This window comes from Pseudopodoces humilis, chromosome 7 (genome assembly GCF_049639895.1).
Source record: "Pseudopodoces humilis isolate 2021_Gansu_Grassland_sample_001 chromosome 7, ASM4963989v1, whole genome shotgun sequence".
NCBI classification, from domain to species: Eukaryota; Metazoa; Chordata; class Aves; order Passeriformes; family Paridae; genus Pseudopodoces; species Pseudopodoces humilis.
Genome location: NC_142206.1, coordinates 37,900,984 through 37,924,380, shown reverse-complemented (window position 1 = coordinate 37,924,380; position 23,397 = coordinate 37,900,984). Strand labels below are relative to the sequence as shown.

Below are 23,397 nucleotides of genomic sequence, written 5' to 3'. Positions count from 1 at the left end.
TTTCCGGGACGCGCGCGGGCCAGCTGCAACTTTAAGGTGGCACCGCGTAAAAATCCCGCCGGCACCCGGTGCGGCACGGGAGGGAATCGCGCCGCGCCGTCTTAAAGCCGGGAGGGAGGTGAGGCCGCGGGCGGGGCAGAGAGGGCGGAGCTCCTCCTCCGCGGCCGTGCCGTCACGGGGAGCGGGGCCGGGTGCGGTGCCAAGCGGCAGCGCGAGCACGCGCCGGGAGGGGGCGCCGTAGGGCGGGACCGAGCATGCGTGAAGGGCTCCTTCCGGTCGGTGTCGCCCTCCCGCATGCGCACGTGCGGGCGGGGGTGGGTGGGTGGACGCGCGGAGGGCGGGGCTCCTCCCGCGGCGCGCACGTGCGTGAGGCGGCTCGCGTGGCGCCCCCCCGCGGCGGCGGCGCCGCGATGGAACTGGAGGCGGCGCGGCGCGCGGCGCGGGCGGCGGTGCGGGGCACGCGCCCCGCCGACCTGCCGCGCCTGCTGCACTGGCTGCGCAACGCCCGTACGCGCCGCGGGGGGCCGCGCCCACACCCCCTCGGCCCCGCCGGCGGGCCGGGCCCAGGGGAGCGGTGCGGCCGCCAGGGCCGCGGGGGCGGGGAGCGGACCCTGGGCAAGGGGCAGCGTGTCCGGGCCGGGGCGCCGGCCCCTCCCGGGGGCATGCGGCTGACAGGGTACCGGCGGGGCGGCTCAGCCGGGCTGCGGCGCTCGGGAAGGCCGGAGCGGAGCGCGGCCGGTGCCGCCCGCCCTGCCCGGCTCCGATCGGGGGTGGCCGTGCCGCAGCTGCCCCGCGTCCGGGGACACGGGTGCTGTGTCAGGGGCCGGCGGTGTCGCGGCGCGGGCCACGCGGTGACCCTCAAACCCCGCGGCGGAACACCGAGTCGGCTTTGGATGTTAGGCTTGTCTTGTTCTGCTTCACAAGTGTTCACAGCAGCCTTTGAGAAGTTTGGAAATAGCGGTTTGAGCTAGTTTACAAACGCTGCTTTCCGCACTTGAAGTCACCTTAAGTTAACATAGCTTTCTGTTTACTCCCTTATTTATGCCTGGATGTAATTTCATCAGTGTGCTGCAGTCAAGCATTTTGTGGCACAAGAAGAAAGTAAATATGGGTCAGTGCAGAAGCTGTAAATTTGCAACTGAACCCAAAGGATGACACGGAAAACCTCAGCGGAGGCAGTGCATTAAAGCTGTAGTCACATAGTGCCATGCTGAATATAGTATAAAAGCTGCTTAGTCTTTAGGTATATGTACATTTTTCCATTGCAGTTAGGAATGTGGAAGACCCATCCAATCTTGTGATCCAGTCTCAAGCATTTAGTATGTGTTTGTCCTTTTTATTAATGATTGTCTCCTGGGATGGTAAACCTACCCTGGTGATGATGTGTTAGGAGAAATTCATCATACGATACAGTACTTCCCCAAGTCATGCCCTACTTTGCTTGGGTTATGCTTCTTGTTTGGGTCTTTGTTCCAGCATGTCCACTTTACTTCCGAAGCCAACACACAGGGACTGTGACACAAAGGCCAGCTCTGACACCAAGAAGTTACCCATCTGTCTAGGTACTTGGAACTGCAAAGTCACTGTTGCCCTATGCCCTGTGGTTTGCGGCTCCCACAGTCACTCAGATGGAGGGGTAGGACAGATCCTTTTCAGGTGAAGCAGGCCCTCTGCTGGATTTAGTGGAAGAGAACCAGTTGGGAACAGTGTTTACTGTCCGTGACAGGCATGCAGCCCTCCCACCCAAACAGGTTCTTTCTTAGGGGAGACATTGCCAAATGTTCCAGAGCATTTGGGTGTTAGCCTTCATGACTAGAGCAGAGACGGGCCTCCACAGAACTTGAAGGCTGAATTTTGATGGAAGTGGTTTGTGTTAATTGCAGTTAAACATTGTTATTTTCTCTGTGTGTATATGTACACATACTATGTGCATGTATATACCTATGCGTGCGTATGTCTGCATGTGTGCATAGACACAATGCCAGAGAAAAACTGCATCCTTCCATTTTTGTGGTTCTGTCTGGACACAGTAGCTTCTGTGCTTGGGTTAATGTAAACAATCTTGTTAGAAGTGGTTTTCTTCTATCCCATAAGCTTTAATATAAAAATCTCACTGAATTTCACATGCAATCATTCATCTTGCTTATTGACTTCACATAAATCATCATAGCTCCTATGCACTATATTAATTTGTGTGGTGGGCATATATGGCTTTCTCAGCTTCCTGACTCGTTTAAAAATATAGTAAAACACATGGGAGCTTACTAGTGAAACTTGAAATGCTGAACTGTTTCAGTTAGGAAACTCATAGTTACTATTTTCTCCCTTTCAGTTCTATGATGTTTTACTTCTGCCATAGGAGGTTTTAGCAAATAGCATAGTTTATGTAGACTCCAAAATCCTTTGTCAGTGAATACATTTCAATATTTTTTTTTATATTACAGCTTCCAAAACTTCCCATAGATGGTTTCTATGAAAGATAATATGCTATGGTTACTAGCCATTGTTAGATTATGATATCTGAAATATTTTTTCTGAATTTTGATGATCTAGCTTTTTTACTTAGGTCTTTCAATGAAAGGACACATATATTCTTGATTCGTATTTGCTCTTCATAATTATGATACAACCTAAAGAGTAGATTAGGTTCCAAATCTTGAGCTACTTTGTGTGAGTATATTTTGGTATATCTGAGCAATCTGTCCTTCTATTTTTATACTGTTCACATCAATAGTGATAGCTGCTGCTTCACTATGTGCATCATCTTTAAGCATAATTAGCTTTACAGTTACCATTCAATGGCTTTCCAGTTCATATGCTGCAGATCAGAGAACAGAGTGGACGGGGCAATCAGGATCAAGCAGCTGAAGTAATGAATATGATTTCATCTCTGTAGTCTCCTTGTCAGGCCATCTTCAGAATATTTTTTGGTTTAGGATTCTTTGCTTGCAGGCTTGTGCTCTGATAATATGTTATGCTAATTTTCTCTTTCAAAAAAATGCTTATTGCTAATATCGTGGCTGGATGCTATAATTAATATTCTGAGAAATCAAGTTGTATTTTAGAGATCTGCATCCTTGGCATTTGCTTACACTTTGTGATTGTATTTGGTGAAGTGCTGATGCAGTATACCATAGGCAACCATATTTGTTCCAAGGTGTGTCATTTAGAATGTGTCACTTAGGCTAATCTTATTTCCCTGATTGCCACATTTGTGGAGACATTTAGAGCCTATAGAATTTGGTCTCATGCTAAGGCTTATAGAAGTTAACAGTGGAAAAATATTAATGTTTGCCAATTTCTTGTGCTCTCTCAAGATGCTGCAGTCTCCCTCTCTAACATACATATATGTTTACATGTAGATACATGTAGATGTAAAAGAGTGGAAATTAGAAAGCTTTATGCTTATGTGTAAAAGCTTACATTGTTAAACAATCAAGATATGTTTCACTGCTTCTTTGGGTCATTAACCTGTTCCTGTTTTTCTAATGTCCTTTGTCTGAATGGCTGTGTCCTGCTTTATTTCTAGCTTTCACCCTGATGAGTGCAGGACTAGAGTACAAGATCAGTATCTCTCCCTTACTGGTTTTATTCTCTTGCAGCATTGGACAGTAAGTGAGCAGAGGCATTTGTCCTGCAGGTAGCATTCCTTTAGCCTCTTTGCATTTTCCTCAGAGATGCAAATATTTTGTGCAATGTCCTCAGCACAGCACTCTTGATGATGCTTCTCTTTGTATTATTTCTCTGAGCTGCTTCTGTGGCTGCATACCGGCAGTAACTTTTAGTGTGGCTTTTTTTCTTCCCTCAGAATTGTTGTATTTGAATAATTATTCTGCCCAAGATAGTCCTGTGATAATTAATAGTGCTTGGAGTGAGGATATTGAGGGCCTGGTAGAAGTTTCTGCTGCTGTACCCTGAATACAGCTAGGGAACGTGATGTTCTCTCTGTGCGGAGAGAAGGCTGTTTTATGGGAGATGTAAAAGGTCACCAGATCTATGTGCCATACAGAAATAAAAGCCTAGTCTTTGGTGATACAGATGTAGGAAGGAAACAAACCTCTGATGAACAACAACAAAAAAAAAGGTGGTAGGAATGGGGAGATAATACTCTGAATGAAAACTTAGGATAAATGGAAACAAAAATGTTATCCCCACAGACAAACTTTCTCTGTGGTGTGTCAGTTCCCTGCCTTCTCCTCCTGTATCCCATTCCTGCTTCTGTCAAGTTGTTGAGCTTATAGTTTTACCTCCAGCAGAGGAGAACTGGGCGTGATTCCAGTGTTAGCTGTAGTCAGGCTTTTTCCTTCTTCACACCACTCTCTGAATTAAAGTGTACATGCATCCTTAAAGTCCTACATAATGTGGTTGTAGGACAGTCTTATTTATTACTGTAACTTAGTTGGTGTTTTCTGGCTCACACACTGAATGCATGAAATGTCATTGAGAAACTTCCATGGATGATACAAATTGATTTATAGTAAAGAGAGTTATCTTACGTAAAGTAAAGCCTTACATATTTTGAACTGAAAGAACTTTGAACATATTCTCACTCCAATGATTTCTGCCTAGCCTTCCTTAGTAATTACGGGAATGTAAATGAATGAAAGATTCTATCAGTTTTTTCTTTGTATGAATGTGGGGGTTTTTGTGTTGAGAATTTTAGAAATTCCAAATCATGTGTGATGGAAGAAGACGTTACTGTTTTAAAGCAGCTGCTTAGCAACACTGCTTGGCTGTTTCACAATCAGCCAGCTCTTCCCACACACTGCAGTGAAATGTACGTCATTTCACGGTGACTTGCATTCCAGCTTTTCTTTTGAGTTAGTCTTAGATCTTAAAGAAAATTAAATAATAAGAGTTGGAAAAAAGAACAGGAACTTTTGGTGTCTTAACTTTTTTATAATAGGATGATTAATGTTTTAATATCCTTTTGCAATAACCATGCTCCAGAAGTTCCGGCTAAGAAAACCTGGGTGAAGCCCAAGAGCTAATTCAAACCACTTGGGGAAACCCCCCTGACCATCCCATTCAGTTGGGTCCCAGCATTTGATGTATAGCTGGGGCACATTCCCACTTGAACCTTCACTGCCCAGACTTCTAAAATTTTCAGTGTCAGAAAAGGTTGCGTTTGGTAAGAATGAATGCTGGAGGAAATAACTAGTGAAGTGACCAAGCTGTCTGTTTACATGTGCAGGAACACAGGAATCAGGGAAAGTAAATACAGGAATCTGAATCTTGAGTTTGAGATTGAAGTCACCAAACCACTCTACCTACTGGCAACTACTGAATGTTTTTGCTGTACTAGCACTTAAATGCAGATTACAAAGCCTGTCTCTCAGTCAGTGTCAGTGAAGCACATATAAATTGATAAGACCCTTAATGCTTCTTGTGTTCTGTCATGGGGTCTAAGATTGAAATATTTTTCCATCAGGGCTAAAACTTACTGTTGTGATACTAACTTCTAACTTTTTTTCAGTTCATGTAACAGTGTAATAAAACACCCCTACAAACCTTTTCCAATCTATGCATGTCCTGAGAAACTTAAATAGGAAGCTAAGATTTCAAAGTGATACACTGACCTGAATAGCTGATTGTTCCTTCAGTACTCAAAATATTCAATAACAAGAATAATACTCAAAATAATAATTGATTAATAAGCATTGCAAATCTCATTGCACATCTTCTGATTTAAGGATAACAACATATAATGAAGTGCAAGTTATTTTTTTTGTGGATTCACTTGTACTGGGAACAAACCAGCTTTTTAAGAGGTTAGTGTACAATTTAGTCTTGTGACTTGAAAGTTGAGGGCAGTCAGTGCTGTAAATCCAGGCTTTTAACAGGCAGTGAGGGAGGAGTATCTGATAAAATCAACCTAACTGATTATGGAGGATGTGCTGCTTTGGTACAGTGTTCTGCATACAGAGAAGAAACTTCTCATCATATTCTTAGGAGCAGACCAACTGTGTCCAGCATTTTCTGTCATGTACTTTATTATCTAGGAATTAACATGTTCTCTGACTTGCTAGGTAAAGTTATCAGATGATAATATTGACAAGACAAGAAGAGGAAACACGATAAGAAAAAACTTGATTCTTTAAATGTTTCCTTTCAGTCATTGCAGATGGAACTAAAGTGGAATGATTATCTTTTAAAAGGATGAAAATGTGGGTTTCTGCAATGGGACAAGTATAGGATGTGGTTTTGTGTTTGTGTGAAAAAGGCTTCATATCCAAATTTGTGGAAGTGATTTATTCAAGTAAAATATCCTTTCAGAAGACATAAAAATAACATTGCATTTTCACTTTAACTGGAATGAATTTACTTGTTAAAATGATACCACAACAAAAATCTTCTTTACTACTCTGATAAACTAAAATGGCATGTTACCTATAATTGGATGAATCATCAGTTTTGGGAATTTGCATTAATTTTCTTTATTGCGACAAGTGATACTGGTCTGAGAGAGGTCTCAAGAATACCAAATACTCCCTAAGTTGTTAGTCATTGAAATGTAATAGTGGTGGGGAAAACTAGGGGTTGTAAAACAGTTATGAGACTTAACTTGTTTAGAATTTAACTTCAAAGCTGCTTTTAGTCAATTAACCAATGTAAAAGACTTAAACTAATAAAATGAATTCTGATTATGTTTATGTTGGAAAAAGTTGATTGCTTTCTACCAATAACTATGTATGCTTTGAGATAGAAATAATATTTAGAGTTCCTGAGGTACTTGATATACTGAGGTCACATATTGCTTCTCAAACTGTTTAGCCAAAAAGGGCAGTACTAAAGTTTTAGGGATGTGTTGCTTCCTCCTTGACTTGGTTGTCCAGTATTATTAAAACATGCTGAGTTACTAAATTAACCATTAATTAAGTAACATGGCTGTTAATATTTGCTTTTCTCTTCTGTGAGTTGGAGTATTTACCTAGAAGACCATAAGGTACTTGCTGCTATGGTTGCCTCTGCTAAATCCTCTTCTTTCCTCTTCTTCAGTGACATTCTGTTGTCATTTGGAAATCGCACGTTGCTTGTCTTCAATCCTATTTTGCAGTGCTGGGGTGTTCAGATGTTGGTGTAGCAGTGCTCTCTATCTGGTGTGAGGCTTTGTGATGTTTCTTTAGCTTGTGTAGAAAGGCTGACTAGTACCAGGGTGATAATGAGACTTTTTGCAATGTGTTAATTAAATTTTATAAATGCATGTTGAGTAAATCCAGTGGAACCGGTTTTTGAAGTAAAATACAAACACTACACACTCAGACTTCCTCCATAAACAAATGATTGTGATTCATCTTGCAGTGTTTCATGAACTGTACGTTTCTTTCCTGCTTACTTGTCTGTTCAATGAACACAGGTTGGCTTGCACACTCTCCATTTCGTGTTGTATACATTTCATGTATATAACAGGTACTAAAATGATATATAAAATAGTTTTCTATTTTTGTTTCTTCTTTGAAGATCCCTTTTAAGGCAATACTGAGATTCTCAAGAGTGAGCAATTTGTTAAACACGAGGGTGGAGTTGATAAAACTACCAGCAGAGGTGCATATTTTCATATTTGGCAGTGGTGTTTCCTACTTGATGGCAATCTACAAATATTTGCATACTGCAAAAGTAAATGAGTTATTGTGGTAGCTGTTGCTGTTTCTTGCTTTGACAGGAAGGAGTCGACTCTCCGTGTCAGAGTTCAGTCACAGACTGTACACACGTGTGTTGCACACACAGCTTCTGCTGCTGCTGCCATTTTGTCATCTCAGATGAAGTCTGTTCAGACCTCCTTCTCCTTTTTGTTCCTGCTTGTTGTGCTTTAGAGTATTAACTGATAGTTAGAAAGGAGCATTTCCGTTTGTCATTTATTTTTCAAAGTCAGCATTTGAACAGTTTTTTCTTTGATGTGTTGTCCTTAGGACTTGTTTTGAACAGAGCATACAAGAAGTTGTGTGTGCCATACTTTGTTTTCTCAAGAAGAGATCAGAGGGCTTTATAGAAGAGAAGAGATCAAGTGGTTTACAGATAGAACTCAGGGCAAGGGAGGGATGTTCTCCGTTAGAGGAAGACAGATGTGCTACCTGTGTCCCACTGAAGGTGTGTGTTTCTCTGCTGTGGAGCTGGAACACTGAATAGTCTGGAGAGCTATCCGTCACTAATGATGGCCGGGAAAGGTCACCCAGGCCATGAGGGAGCAGATCCTACTGACACACTAGATCTGGGAGGAAGAGAGCTGAAGTTCTGTATTTGCAGTGTGATGTGGCTGGCCTGGTGGTCTAGGAACACTTCCTGTGTTTCATTAAATGCTATGTATGAATTCAATACTCTTAACAGGCACTGTAACAGCTGGATGAGCTCTCTTGCATAGTAATAGTATTGTTTTAAAGCAAGTGCCAGATGTAGAGGCTTATTGCCCACAGGCACTGATCTGTTCAGCTGCTAATATCAGCTTTCTACTCTCTTGTTCTGTCTGTAGCAGGATTTTTCCCCTTGCTCCCTCAGATGTTATCCACCTCAGCAAACTGGCGCCTTGGCACTCTGAGGGCATATTGTGGTGCTGATGGTCTCAGTTAAGTTGCAGTTAGATTTTCCCACTTTCCCTTCCCATAATATCTGGGTTTATTTCTCTGCTGAGTCACATCCATAGAAATCTTCCCCTAAGCTGATTGGAGAAATCGCTGTGCTTCTGGGATGTTCAAACAAACATGCAAATTGTTGGATGGGCTGTGAGTTTGACAGGATGGGTGCTCATCAGAGGTTTCAAATTAAAATGCTGACAGGCTGGAGCTGCTGCGTTGCACCTGTTGTGTTGGTGTTGCTGCTGTTGCAGCTGCTGCCTCTGTCCCTCCTGTGTTCCTGGCTGCAAAGTGTGCATCTCTTTAGGAGCTGTGGTTCTGGAGAGCCTAACTGCGAGCACTTTGGAGCAGTGAATTGCCTTCCTGGAGTACAACAACTACCAGTAGTAGTGGTCCATCAGGGCCTTGGAGCATTACTGCTGTACGTTTAATAAATTATAGATCAAATAGATCTTAAGGGAATACAGATAATTTAAAGTTTCTGCTGCCTACTACAGATGATTCGGGATTATCTGCTTGGGTTAATTTTTGGATCTGTTGAAAGAACCATTTATATTTGCACTCTTAAGAGAGCTTTTTGCACCAATGAATGATGGTTTCTTTAATCATATTGCTCTCACTACAGTGTTTAAGCAAAAAGAAGCATTTCAGGAGCATTTCATAGTTTAAAGGTTTGTAAGTTTCTGATTCCTACACTAGCCTTAAAATTTCTCACTCTTTCTAGCATTTCCTGTGATCCACAGGAAAGATTAAATATATTAGCATAGAGAAACTTGTAGTGTGTTCTGTAGATTTGTTTTTAACCTGTTTGCCATCAGGCTTTTCTGTACTAATGTTCCCACCTGGAACAACAATGCTAGCAAACATTGCCTTTTTTTAAAACACCTGTAAAAGCTGTAAGATTTTCTTTTTGTGAGTGATGCATGTACATGTAAAAAGCACAGTTGCTGCCCAACAAGTTCGCAGTCTAAATAAAATAAGAAGCCAACCAGAAGGTATGGGGAAGAGAGGACATACATGTCCGGTTTTAGACTAGATTTAGTAGATGGGTTTGGTATATTTTTTCAGGATTAGATTAGTGGTTGCTTTTTGTTGGTGTTAGTTGTCTTTTACAGGTATGTAGCTTTGACCTGAGATGTGCTTTTGTTTAGAATCAGTTCAGCATCCTCAAAGCAGTGAGATGTCCAGACAAATAGGAATTTCATCTAGTCCTTCTTTTGAGAAAAACATAGCAAGGAAAGAGCAGGGTACAGGCATACAGCAGATGCCAGTTAGGAACATCATACTATTAACATGAAATTAGGGGGTATAAGCAGGATGTTGGCTGCAAGATGTTAAAAGTCTGCTAAGAGCAAGTAAGCCTTCAGCTGGAGTGTCTGGTTCTCAATACTGCAGGTCAGAAAGGATGAAGAGAGTCCAGGAGATCCAAAGGGAAGTGCTGAGAATCATCACACTCGAGGAAAAAAAAAAATCCAGATAGGTCTGGATAGGCAAAACTTGGTTTTTCCTGGAAAGAAGACTGATGTGACAAATGATAAGTCTGCAGGGAATAGTTGCTATATAATGGAGAGGAACAAAGTTTTCCATTTCCATTGTGAATGGGGCAGAAAATAGTAATTAGTGGCAGAGGAAATCTAAATCAGTAATTAAGAAGGGTATTCCTTTCTAATATTAATGTTAGTCAAGCACTGGAATAGATGGCTAAGGGTGGTTGTAGAGTTTCCAGCATGAAAAATCATTTTTAAAAGAGCAGTTTGGAGAAGTAATGACACTTAGTTTTGACTGAGCCTTGGTAGAAGAAATGAGTAGTGTCTTCGCATGGTTTCCTTCTCAATCTTTTTTCTAGATGTCTTTAAAAAAAATGTGCTAAAGTAATGCAGGAATATTCTGGAAAAATAGCAGAAATTTACAGTGTGGCTTTGCAAAAGTGTATTGGTTTACATCCATTCCTATTTTCCTTCTCATTTGAAATATTTTGATAGTTTAGGTAATGTAAAATATATTGTGAGTTGAACTGTTGAACTGTGCATTATCCCCGATTTTTCTGTAAGTTTATTAGAAAGATCGTACGTATAAAAAGAAACTTGAATTAAAAAAAAAAAAAAAAAAAAAAAAAGGCTGCATTCAGGCAACTATTGAGTTTTGTAATTTCTCCAATAGTTCAAAAACATCTTTGATGTTTTTTATATCTTAAGCTGAAACAGTATCACTTTGGTGGCAGCCCAGACTATCGTATGTGAGTTATAAATTTATAAATATGAAAATAATTTGAGATTTCAGAAAAGCAGTGCATTTATTTTATGTGGCAAAGTTATTACAATCCAAATCTGTCATTGGCTGGAAAAGCTAACAAAGGCTGAAAAATGCATACAAATAAAAAACCTTATCCATCTGGTGTTGTTTATGTATTGTAACTATATTGTATTGGTCATCACTTAGTCCACGTGATCTGCATATGATTGTTCAAGGGTTTTTGTTTGTCTTGATTTATAGATGACTTTGATGAGCTTGTGGTGAGTAACAATGATGTTGTGCTCAGAAATATCGCTGAAGATTTGCGGAATCGTTTACCCATCGAGGCAATGTTTACTTCAGAACATCAAGCTGTTCAGAAAGTAAGCTAATTGTTATGGTTTGCTTTTGCTGAACCGCATCATTTATTCTGATACCATTTTTAGTAGTAGTTCATAATAGAGTATGAACATGGATTGAAGTATAGGAAATCTCAGTTTGGTTCTCAGGTCTGTTGCTCTGTGTTTGCATGACTCCAAGAAAGTTGTTTCATAGTTTTTAGTATTTTGATCATATGTATTTGGGATAGCTTTCATTCTGTGTGGTATGGCACATCACAGTGACTCTTTAATGCTAGCTCCATAGTAGACTCTAACAGCTCCCTTAAAGGCAACAGTAACACAAGGACAGTGTCTTGCTGTTGCTATAATGTAGGCAGCCCAGAGATGATCTCCAGCTCTTTTCAGATTCTGATGGCTCAGAAAGAGGTGGGCTGTGAGTCCTGTGGGAAGAGAGTGCACCTTTTCTACTTGAGCTGTCAGTATACAAGGAAAGTTAATGCATTTTCCAGAAAAGTGGTGCATGGCTCTTCAGTGGGAAAAGTGGATTGGCCACATGCAGCAAGCCTGGAAAAGGGAGGAAAGGTGAGTAGGAGGATGAAGATTATGCCCCTTGAAGTGATGAGAACTGGTATATTTCTGATTGAAAGTGACACCCATGTTAATCAGGGGTGCTTCTAGATAGAGGCATAAGGCACAATGATGAAAATAGTCAGTTGAGGCTGAGAAGCAGAATCAATCTTTCTGCTAAATTTAAGTAACATTCTCCTCATTAAAAGAAGAGAAGAAGCTTCCTTTACCCTATATGTTCTCTATAGCCAAGCAAGCACTAAAGAGACAAAATTTACATCGGACGCCCTACTCAGGTATCAAAACCAGCTTTCTTTCGTTTGTCAACTGCCACGTACTGGTTATTTCAGTGGAATTTGAATACCCAATTTACATGCAGGATTTCTGTTGTTTATTTTTTTTTTAATTGTTGCATAGGGAAAAACATGGAACTCAGGGATTTTGGGAAAGGTAGCATGGTGGGACAGTTAACATGTGACAATGTAAGTGAAGTTAAGAGACTTGGTTATGCCTTTCTAAGGTTTTGTTCCTCTTCTCAGATACACCAGCATCCACTGCCCATGATTCATGTTGATGCATTCCTCTATGATGATGATGTTGTTGATTCATTGTGTGAGGAGGGGAAAATGAGTAGGAGCTACTGCACACAGTGTGGCTCATACAAAACTGCATCTTTAGGTAAGTGTTCTTTCGGGAACAAGAGAAACAAATTGAGTTTAACTAAACTGGTTTGTGCAGCGACTCAGCTGGACAAGACAACATCCAGCTGATGGAGGACTTTGTCCAGACTGGTGCAATACACAGGCCGGAATTATTTCCCATAACCAATGGAAGGAGCCTCCTACACATGTAAGTTGAATTAATTTGCAGTGTATGAGTGACAATTGTTGCCCAAAAACTGGGCAGGTAAGAGGCAGGCTATGTACCATTGGAGAAGAAGATGCAAGAGGAAGTGTAGAGTGTAGAGTTCTTGCAGTAGCCTCGGTTTCCTTTCACATGCTGAAAAACAGTAGAAAGCACCATCTGTCTTAAAGCTTGTGTGTGGTGTGGTAGAGATCAGTGCCAGTGTAGCACAGACATTGAAAGAATGGTTTATATGGAGAACATTCCATTCATTAAAACTTTGGAGTTGAAATTAAAGCTATTAATATGTCTGTCCATAAAAAGTTCTGCACAAATTGTGTTGAGCCTTAGGTACTACATTTCCTTTTTCAGTTAAGCAGTTCCAAGTTACTTTGTTTTGTATTCTTTAACATCATACATTACTGTGCAGAAACAGGTAATTCAGTTTCATGAAGAATTTCAAAATTCTCCATGTAAGGCAAGGAATCTCCAGACTTGGGACAGGCTGCTTGGCTGATTACCTCTAATCTGCAAACCCTGGTGTTCCAGGGTGCCCAGCACTAGTTCAATCAAGAAACCACACAAGTTTTCAGTGAAGATAATTCCTCTGGTTACTATTTCAGTGGTTAATTACACAGTAGTTAGTACTGCCCGCCCAACACCTTTGTTCTGTTCTTATTTCCCAGAGTTTATTTCGCATTCCTTTTCCCTCATGGAACTGAAGTTTCTTTATCAACATGTACTGCCTGACCTGACAGGAAAGGTAGTGGTTGACGTTGGCTCCAGGCTTGGTGCAGTGCTATTTGCGGTAACTTCCAGCACAGGAATTCATATTTTATTACTGTGACAAACATTTTCCCTCTTTTCTGACTGCCTACTCTCATTACTCAATCTTGGATGGGTCATTCTGAGAGGCACCTCCGATCTGACTCTCTGAATAGTGTAAGGTGCTGTTTACTAGCAATTTCAGTTCTTCCTCTGTTCCTCACAAGAGGGACTACAAATGATCTTGCTTATGGAGAGAAAAAGTCTGTTGTCCAACAGAGTAGCATATTGCTGTCACACATGCTGCTCTTTTGCTTGTTCCTGCTGTCTCTTTCATAAGAAAGTTTGTCCTCTCATGTCTTGACCATGCCTATATATAGATTAGTTATGTTAAATTCCTTTATGAAGCTGATAAACTGTTAAAATACACAAAGGAAAGCTTTGATATGAATTTGTCTCTAAAACATATTGTCCTGCTCTGCATTTTAAAATGCACATAAAATACTTCATCGAGAAACTTGAGTGCAATTTTGATTGCTTTTGGCATGGCTGGTATAACATATGGCCAACAGCAATGCAAAACACACATTACTACTTTCTTAAAAAAGTCAATGTCTGCTTAGGGCTCAATCTTGCAAACACTTGAGCATGTGATTTTACTCATTTGAATAGTCTAATTTTGGGATTACGCAAATGAGGAAAGTTACTCCCATTTGTAAATATTTGCAGAATTGGGTCCTTAAATGGTAACACTAGGCTAGGCTGATTTTGTTTTGAAGTATTTAAATCCTTGTATTATTATAGTAGAAGATACTCTCAAAGCACTCTTTCAGAAAAGAGTTCTGCTTTGTAACATGGTCTTGCCTTGGAGGAGGAGTGACTTCACAGGTTGCTTTTCTACTTTCTGAGTTGAACAGTTTCAGAAAACCTTAATAATGAAGTTGTAATACATGTGAATCTCAGATATTCTGTATCTTCAGCATTGTTTGTCTGGCAAAGTGTAATTATTGTGCTCAGTGGAGACAGTGGCACTTAAAGCAGTATCTTTGTTAGAGCACAGTATGCTCAAGTATTTGTACTTTTTTTTTTAACATATCCAACAACTTCTCAAAATCTTAGTCCAAAACTAAACTGTTTTTTGGGCTTAATATTACATCGTAATTTAGCTTTTTTTTTTTTTGCATATGTACTTGCATGAAGCATCTGAAAATGTCTGTAATACAGTAACTTAGAGGTGCTGGCAAAGACTTGATATCAAAATATCCCACTATATTATTGGTACATTGTCCTCCATTTTCACTCATTTTGACTATGTTATGTTTAATATTTTTGTTATTTTCTCTTGATATTTTCTTCAATTCTCCCAAAAAAACAAAAACTACAGTAGAGTCTTTTCCCTAAACACTATTTTCATAACTTGTTTTGTACACCTTTTTTCTTTCTTAGACTATTTTACATCTGTTTTGCAGTTGAGGTGAACTTGGAGCTTTCCTTTCCTTCTTGTTGATGTGTCACTTTGGATCTCTTACTAAAATTTGTGAGGCTTAAGTGGGAATTGCCAAATCAGGAGCTTAGCTCTGAAAAATATTTCACATCCACTGAAAAACATTTCTCAACTCACTATTTTAAAATGTTTTTTTAATCTTAATTTGTGTTTTATTCTCTTCTTTTTAAATGAAAATTTTGAACTTGTTTTAAAGGCATCACAGTTACTAAATTTCTTTTTCCTAATGTAGGGTTATCTTTATAGCTCAGCTTCCCAGCTGTATGGAGTAGAAATGAATGCAGACTTTTGCCAGTTGCAAGAAATGATGATTACAAAGTATGAGTTCATTGACAGAATAAAGGTAACTAAATGTATGTTTTAGTTTACGTATTTTTAACCACTATGTGCAAGGTATCTGGTTTAAGTGAGTGGCTGGCAAACCAGCATTCTGAGAAATTTCTGCCTTTGCTTGTTTTGATCCTAAACAAAGGCTTTGTGTTAGGAAAAAAAGATCTTACAGTAGAGAGGAAGAGGGAAATTATCAAAATATGAATCACTTAGCCTTTTTCCTGACTGGACTTACCCATTGGCTCACACAAAACAGATATATCTTAGCTGATTCTCCCAGTGAAATCAATTACATCATTGCCACTCACTTCTGCGAAGTTGAGTGTATAAAGAATTTCTGTCACAAACATGAAAGTAAATGTGTGTGATTCACTTTTGTTAGCAGAAAAATGTTGGTAGGATTTGCAAATTTGCATCTAAGGACACCTAAATGACTTAGAATTATCTGTATTTCCTTTCATAGAATGTCCATGTATATGTACCTTCCACAAACAAAATGGGTTTCAGACAAAATGCTATCATTATGGGAATCATTTCCCTAGTTTCATTATGGGAATAGCTACTAATATATTAAAGAAGAAAAAAAAATTCCTTTCTGGACCATACCTATTATTTTGTTACCAGCAAAAGTTAGTAAGTAGAATATGCAGAGTAGAATACTGGCTTTAATCCTGTGTTGAATGCATGTGCTCTTGAATGAAGTCACACAAACTGCTGAGTATAGTAATTTCTTTGGTATTAAGGTAACCCAATTTTAAACTAGAAAGAAAAAAATAAACATAAAATATTTAACACAGGGTAAGTAGTATCATTGGGTTGCTCATTTCAGTCGCAGTTGCTGACAGTTTATCCATAACCTTTGGGTTTTGCGTATGTTTTGTGTTCATAACACTTTATGGTGATGAAACTGAAAGTACAGTTAGGAACTCTGTCAAGTTAATTTAGTGGAGCTGGAGATCTATAAGCATGTTTTTCAGCCCTGTGTATTTTTTATTATAAGCTTTTATGTATTTTCTTCACACCTTGTAATTCTGCTGAAGTATTCATTTTGGAGCATAAAGATAAGATAATAGGTTTTCAAAGCAGTGCCTGAGGATTTAGCTATTTGAGTCTCATTAAATGCTAATTCAGTCATGTGATTCCTGTTATCACACTGCTTTGAACATTTCAATCTTAGATTTTTATTTCACCCCCAAATGAATCCTCTCTAGACGTACATTCAGCTTGAAAAGTTGTGAGAATCCAGATGCTGGTCATAATTCATGACACAAGTTTGAAAAACTTTTTAGAGACTGTTCTTAAATAGAGATTGTTTTTTTCAAGATATTCTGAATTTTTATTAGAATATGTTCCTAAAGGATAGCAAAATGAAATGGTATCTTTAGTGGCTAAATCTCTGAGTGAACCTTGTGTTTCTTTGGTAAACACTTGTTTTGTTAAAGTACATAGAAGGTTGCTCAGCATCTTTTGCCATTTGAGGAAACACTTAGACACTGGGAGGAAAGTAAACAGTTCAACAGATCTTAGGAAACTTTAGATCTCAATTCAGAAATTCAGAAATTGCCTGTAGTCATGAAAGGCTTGGTGTGTATTCGTTGGACTACAGGGCAGTTTTAAAATCAGTTGCTGCTTCCTCTGTTGTGCTGACACACAGCCAAGCAGATCAGAACAGAGAACCAAAATCTGCAAAATTGGGATTTTGACTAGAGCAGTACCTGGGTCTGGCTCATTGTGCAGCCACACATGCTTATGTGGTCCCAAATTCCCCAGGAGGGATGTGTTTGGGGAGAGTGACCCTTAGGTGACTTGGTCAGTATGGTCACTTGCTCTGTAAATACAGAGTAATTTTAGGTCAAGTCTTAAGTATCATTCAAGTCAAGGAAACATCAACATATATTCAGGGTTTTCCAGTAGTTCAAGGATCTTTCTGAATTGTAGTTTAAAATACTAGGACTGTGATTAGTATCCTATCCTGTGCATGGGGTTGTTCCAGCCCAGGTGCAGGACCCTGCATTTGCCTTTGCTGAACTTCAGAAGGTTCCTCTCTGCCCATCCCTCCATGGTGTCAGCCACACCTCCCAGCTTCCTGTCATCAGTGAAGTTGCTGAGGAGGCATCTCCTCTTCATCCAAGACATTCATGGATAAATTAAGCAATACTGGACCCAGTACTGAGTTTTGGGGGACACCAGAATTGACAGGCCTCCAGCTAGACCCTGTGCCACTGCTTATGGCCCTCTGGGATCTGCCATTCAGTCAATTCTCAATCCTCACTGCAAACTCACACCCTGAGTTTGCCTGTGAGGATGTGAGAAATATGTCAGAAGCCCTGCTGAAGTCAAAATAGACAAAATCCACTGATCTCCCCTCGTCCATCCAGGTAACTGGTTCATCACAGAAGTCAATCAGGTTGGTTAAGCATGACTTCACTTTAGTGAATCCATGCTGACTACTACTTATCCCTTCAAAAGATATTCCAATTTACATTTCTCATCAGATTTGGGATGCAGAATAATAGAACATACTGAGTTGAAAAGGACCCACATGGATCATTGAGTCAGATTGATAGATTTCTCTGTCTTTAAGAGGAAATCAAACATATCAGAGTGTTAATGAGCATCCACATTCTCCTGTCTCACTTGTTTTGAAAAATGACATGATGTGCTAATACCCTTTTTGGGAGGTGAAGGTAGATGAAATCAAAACAGCTCCTCCTGTGCTGACTGGAGAGGCAGTTGTTTAGTAGGATCCTCCAGAGCTGCTGAGCATCCTGCCTTTCCAGCATTCCCTGTCCCAATATGCATTGTGAGAATTCAGCTGTCAAATCTGAGTCTGTAGTATCTTTTCTAGCTATAATCCTTCAGTAACCCACTGACCCTGGGAGATGCCTTTTAATATCCTCAAAATAGCTTCAACTTGCTTCAGGAAATTTCTTTCCTGAAATTACTGGACATTTGTGATAAAATATAGGAAAGTGAAATGTAACAGTCATCACATACATCATCTCCTCTTTTATGGCACACGGTTCTAAACCAAAATTCCGATGCACTTTGTTTTACTTAGCATAATGGATTGAGTATTTTAATTAAAGGAGTTAAATCTGATTTTTTTTTTTCATTTTTGAAAGGTTATTAATCGTTGTGCATGTCAGTTTTATCTTCTGTGAAGCCAGTGAAATACCTGTTTTTGTGACTGGTTCAAAAGGGTGGTAGCAGGTGCTGTATTAGGCTGACAGGCCTCATGACTTCTCAAAGGGTGTATTCATCTCTTAATTTATACCTTGGGAAATTTTTCTCCTTCAGGTGGTTCATGCAGACATCTGTACTCAGCCCTCACTTCTGCAGAAGGCTGATGTTGTTGTAATGAATAATGTCTTTGAATATTTTCTTGACAGACAGGAACAAGCCAGGTAAGCTCTGTGTCCAAACAAGTTACCTATTCCTTTGGCAATATGTGTGTAACCTTGTGAATTATGGAAAACCTTAAGGTTGTGCTTTTTGAAGGCACATACATAATTTATATAAGGAAATTGTTTCATACTGCCTACTTTTAATTGTTATACTTAGCTGCTAAGGTGTTCTGGCAGTTGTCTATTGTTAAACCCACTAAACACTGCTGCTTTGTTTACCCAAACCTTGGCTTGAATCCTTGCACTGATATGTTAAAATAGTATCTTGCTGCTAAAGAATCTGAAATAACTGTATCAGCATAAAGCTTAATCTTCAGAAATAAGACGAGTCATTCACTTGTGGATGTCAGAGCTTTAATATTTACAGACTACAAAGCATGGCTATGAATGATATTTCTAATAGATATTCATAAGGATGTGGTAGCAAACAAACATGTGGCTAAGGTTCTCTTTCAGGTACAAGACACTCACAGATGAGCTTTTCCTAATCCAGCAGCATCCGTTTAAAATGTAAATAACTTGGTCATCCAAAGTTTAGAATGGGCAGTCAGAAAGAAGGAGTACCTGTGTCTCCACTTTGTCCCAGCCAAGTCTGACATTCTGTACCAGCTTCAGCTAAGGCTTGCCCTGCTGCCCTGGATACCAGGTGATAATGCCAACCAGAGAGGCATAGAGTGGATGGGTAAAGGATAGTGGGTGTTTCAAAATGCCGGGAGATATGTTTCCAGGCACATGACTGAGAATTAATTTGATTCTTTCATAACTTGGGGATAGTGGTTTAGTGTTGCATTACTAGCATGAAGACAAATGACATTTGAAGAATGCTGGAAATTAAATTCTTTTTAGTCTGAATTGCCATGCTGTGAGAAATTATCATACTTGCAAAATAAAAAAAAAAAAGGAGTGCTGGGGGCTATATTTAAACACTCTGATTACTAATGTCTTAAGAGAAGTACTTTGTCACGACTGTACACGAAGTATGTATGTATGTAAAGAGCAGCTTACTGTGAAGCTTAATAAAGGACTGCACTTCAGGACTGGATTTTCTTCAAACCCAAAAATTTAAAGGGGCCAAATGTCAATGTTTAATCCTTGTTCAAAGTGAAAGTCTTGGCAATACTAAATTATATGCATGTATGTATGAGAATTATAAAGTTACAAAATCTAACATTGTAAGACCATATATTCCCTGTGGTTTTAGTACAAAGCTTTGTTTTATTCCTGCAAATATATTTGCTTAGATATTAATAATGACTGATAAACATGTATTGCAAGTCTTTAAGGTTAGTCTACCTCTTGCTAATAAACTGCATGTGTTAGATTCATTGTATATAAAATATTGTTTTTTTCCCCAAAAAAATTGGTCATCTACCTTTAAATATGTTTCAGAGCTTGGGAATTTATTGCTTGTAATGTAAGGAAAAGAGGGTCCTTATTAGTGACAGTTCCAAGTCTTGAGGAATCACTTTCAAAGCTCCAGGTAAGTTCCCTCAGCCTGTTTTAGCTGACAGACTTCATTATTTTCTGTGGAAGTGGCATTTCTGTAGTTGAAGTTAGCTGCTTGCCAGTATTGCTGTAAGGAAGGATATATAATATTTTGCATAAATTAAAAGGTGGAAGACTCTGGATTCTGTTTTGAGGTTGACCACCAACACATCTTCCCGTACTTCAGTTGTCCTCCTGTAAAAAGGAAAATCCCAGCCTATGTCAGTAGGCTGCATGAATCATTGTATTAACATGAGTATTAATAGGGCAGGATGACCTTTTGGAAGTACAGATTATTGAGAGATGTGGTCTCCCAATTAGCCAAGTGACTGCCATCAGGCATCTTGAATCAGTTACATAGCTTTAAATTGTGGTTGGAAGCAAACATAACAACAGTGCATCTTTCAAACATGTTGAATGCTCTGTGGTGTTCCCTGAGTAGTAAACACACCTGATCGGCCACACTCTGCTCTCTTTCCATTCTGCCATCGGTCATTGCTAGATCATGTGTGTGACACCTAGTCAAATTACATGGCCTAGCTTTAGCTAGGAAACAAAATGCTGATCAGACATGACAAGGTAATGTACAAAGTGACTTGCTCACAACAGTAGTTAGTTTTAGAGAAATTGAGTCACCTGTTTGCTGTATGCTGATGGGTGAAGTAGATTGTCAGCCCCAAGAGCAGCAATGGTGTCATTTGAACTTTTCATGGAGCAGGCTGTAGTCACAGAGCAGATGAGCAGCCCTTTGTAGCCTTAATACAATACTTCCTGGTTGTGAAACAAGAAAATACCTGTGATTCTTCCACAATACTGTTAGCTGCTCCCTCAGCACGTCTGTCAGAATGTCACCTTCTGATCAGGATGCTTGGGGCTTATACAAATGCATAAAGAAAAGCAGTTGTAGTATGCTAACAAAATATCTAGACTATTGACTGAGATAAGTTTTAAAGTTACCTTTATTATCTCCTATTTTAGTTAAAATGGCTTTTCCATAAATTAATTTATCATTGCTGTATAATTTGGAATGACTAATCTCTCATATTATTTATGTCTTGCCTTCCTAATGTTGAAACTCCTTAACCTTGAAACTCCTGCTGTTTCTTAACATGGTGTTGATTTAAGGATCTGCTTTCATTGTTTCAGACGGATGTACAGCTCAGTCAGTGGGTCGAAGAGGTGCAGCTAAACTATGATGTGTATATGGAAAAGGATGTTGACAGAGAAGCACTCGAACAGATACATTTATACAAGATCCTCTAGTACCTGGGAAAATTTACTAGTATCCTTATGATATATATTTTGGGCCTAAAATGAATTTGGATTGATTTGTATGAATAAATCCAGTCAAAATACATTTTGTGGTTAATTTGAGTCATATATGTGGTTTTTAATGAAAAAGAGTCTTTTGAAACATGTTTTCTTACAGAGTCATTTTGTCTTAACACGGTATTTTGACTTTTAACTAGGAGATATCCTCATGGTTTATCTTTTCCAGAAATGTTAAAAAGAGCATCTGCATAGTAATGCTAAAAGAACTTTTGGTCAGTAGCATTGTGCACTGCCAATGTTTGCTAAATATATCAAACCTAAGAATAGGGAATCCTTGTAAATGTGAATGATAAGAATGCATGTAGCATAATGTTACATGAAAGCTATGGTGCTGTTTCATTTTTGTATAAACCATTTATTATTATCAGTAATAATATTTATTAACAGTATTATCTTTGGTGTTCCTCCTATGGAATTTGTAGATTTTCCTTCCAGAGTCTGGCATATGTTATGAGGGAGGCAAGTTCCTCTATTTAGTTAGTTGTCCTTAAGGTGGGTATTAATATAAAATACTGAAGGACACCAAGGAGTCATGGAGAATTAATACAGCAAGTCCAGGATGATGGAACTCTTTTCCTGCACTTCTGCTGCAGATGGTAGGAAGTATAATAAAGGGTTAAGAAGCTGAAAATTCTGAACAGGTGTCACAGCTTAGAAGAGACTTGGTGGTGGCGTAAAACAGTGGAAATTCGTAACAGAGCCTCCTCAGGGAGAAAAGATCCACATACGCCCACCACATTTATATTTAGATTTTATACTCTAAGGATGTAAAGCTTTTAGTCAGCTGAAGAATGTTTCAGGTTTTAGCAAACATTAACAACCCCAAGTGCAAAAATATTAACTCAGGAGTTTTGGACTGAGTGTGTTGTGGATTTAGAAGCATTGTTAAAACATTTGCTGCACAACTTATGTCTGGTGTAAATGGGAAAACATTAAATTGGATTTCAGTCTTCAAATGATGTACAGGTCAGTGACTTTGATAATACATGATGTAAGCAAAAAGGATCAGTGGCCTCTAGGCACTCACTAACACAGTAAGTAAATGGGACTGTAGAAAAGGTTAGTGAGTTTTAAGAAGTGTTACTTTCATGGCCTGTTCAGAGTGGAAGAAGATGTTGTAACTTAAGTGATACTGAACCGCTGCTCAAATACTGTGTTGGATCTATTCTTCATGCATTTAAAAATGAAAAAAAGATGAAAAGTTTTTCTTAAAACATTTTATTTTATTGGTTACTTAGTTGTCAGTGAGACAAGTGCCCCTAGAAAAGAAGCCTAGGAGAGGCTAAGCAACAGGGTGGAGGAGTAATGCAAGGTTAATAGATCTAATAAGGAGAGAACAAAAATGAAGAAAAGAAATGCATGCGCAGTTCAGAATGAGGAAATGAGCACTGTAGTAATCAGTACAGTGGAAGCTGTGACTGGAGTGTATAAATAGGCTGCTATAAAAGGAAAACTGAATGGGTCATAAAAAGCTACTTCATAACCCTACTACCATGTGAGCAGAAAACACCATGTTGGAATGTTTTATACTTTTTCCAGAGGTCCTGCAAGATCTCCCAAATCAATTGTCAGGACTTAGGGCTCATGATGCTGGCTATGATCTGTGCCCTGCACCTTGTTTTGGTAATATGGAAACTACAACTTTCATTGTAGTTGTTTCCCCTCTTCATGCTGAGTCTTCAAATACTTTTTTGGGTGTTGATCTCAGATTAAAAAAATTTCAATAGACTGGAGCAGATCACCAGCATATTTAATGACATCTGTATCCTCTGACTCTGAAAATAGCATGCACGCATCTGGAGCTCATATGGAACAGAGGGTGCAAAAGGGAAGCTCCCCCTGTCTTTTTTAGACATCAGGAGAAATTCAAGAGGTGAGTTCAAGCTGCTGAAATGTGTGTTTTCTCTCCTGCCCTTAGTGGTTCCTTAGTTAAAACCCTCACATTGACACATTCACTGAGAAGAGGTGATGGTAATTCTTCTGTCTTTACAAGTCTTCTGTCCTTTTAGAAGCCTCTTCCTAAG

At 39.4% G+C, this 23,397-nt stretch overlaps 1 protein-coding gene across 5 annotated transcripts; it reads left to right on the top strand.

Annotated features, from left to right (window-relative positions):
• Nucleotides 1-9: 9 nt before the first annotated feature.
• LOC102110883 (uncharacterized) lies at nt 10-21,398 on the top strand. Of its 5 annotated transcripts, XR_015772885.1 has the most exons (10): nt 8,765-8,988; nt 11,061-11,182; nt 11,650-11,722; nt 12,247-12,385; nt 13,237-13,358; nt 15,052-15,162; nt 18,450-18,556; nt 19,013-19,202; nt 19,946-20,036; nt 21,188-21,224. XR_015772885.1 is itself a non-coding variant. In XM_088057420.1 (9 exons), exons 2-9 carry the CDS (start codon nt 11,091-11,093, stop codon nt 21,302-21,304), a joined length of 852 nt encoding a protein of 283 aa, XP_087913546.1. In that variant the 5' UTR covers nt 10-118; nt 11,061-11,090; the 3' UTR covers nt 21,305-21,398. The 5 variants fall into 5 exon arrangements, 4 of the variants coding, with proteins under 4 accessions (XP_087913546.1, XP_087913547.1, XP_087913545.1 ...); XM_088057420.1 differs by lacking the exons at nt 8,765-8,988; nt 19,013-19,202 and adding an exon at nt 10-118 and having other exon boundaries at nt 21,188-21,398; XM_088057421.1 differs by lacking the exon at nt 19,013-19,202 and having other exon boundaries at nt 8,771-8,988; nt 13,237-13,313; nt 21,188-21,398.
• Nucleotides 21,399-23,397: the final 1,999 nt, after the last annotated feature.

Bases quoted from the DNA above. Each gene is read 5' to 3' on its own strand.
- LOC102110883 (XM_088057420.1), top strand. From the start codon at position 11,091: ATGATGTTGTGCTCAGAAATATCGCTGAAGATTTGCGGAATCGTTTAC. The intron at 11,183-11,649 runs GTAAGCTAATTG...TGCATTTTCCAG, and splicing joins AACATCAAGCTGTTCAGAAA to AAAAGTGGTGCATGGCTCTT. The intron at 11,723-12,246 runs GTGAGTAGGAGG...TCCTCTTCTCAG, and splicing joins GCCTGGAAAAGGGAGGAAAG to ATACACCAGCATCCACTGCC.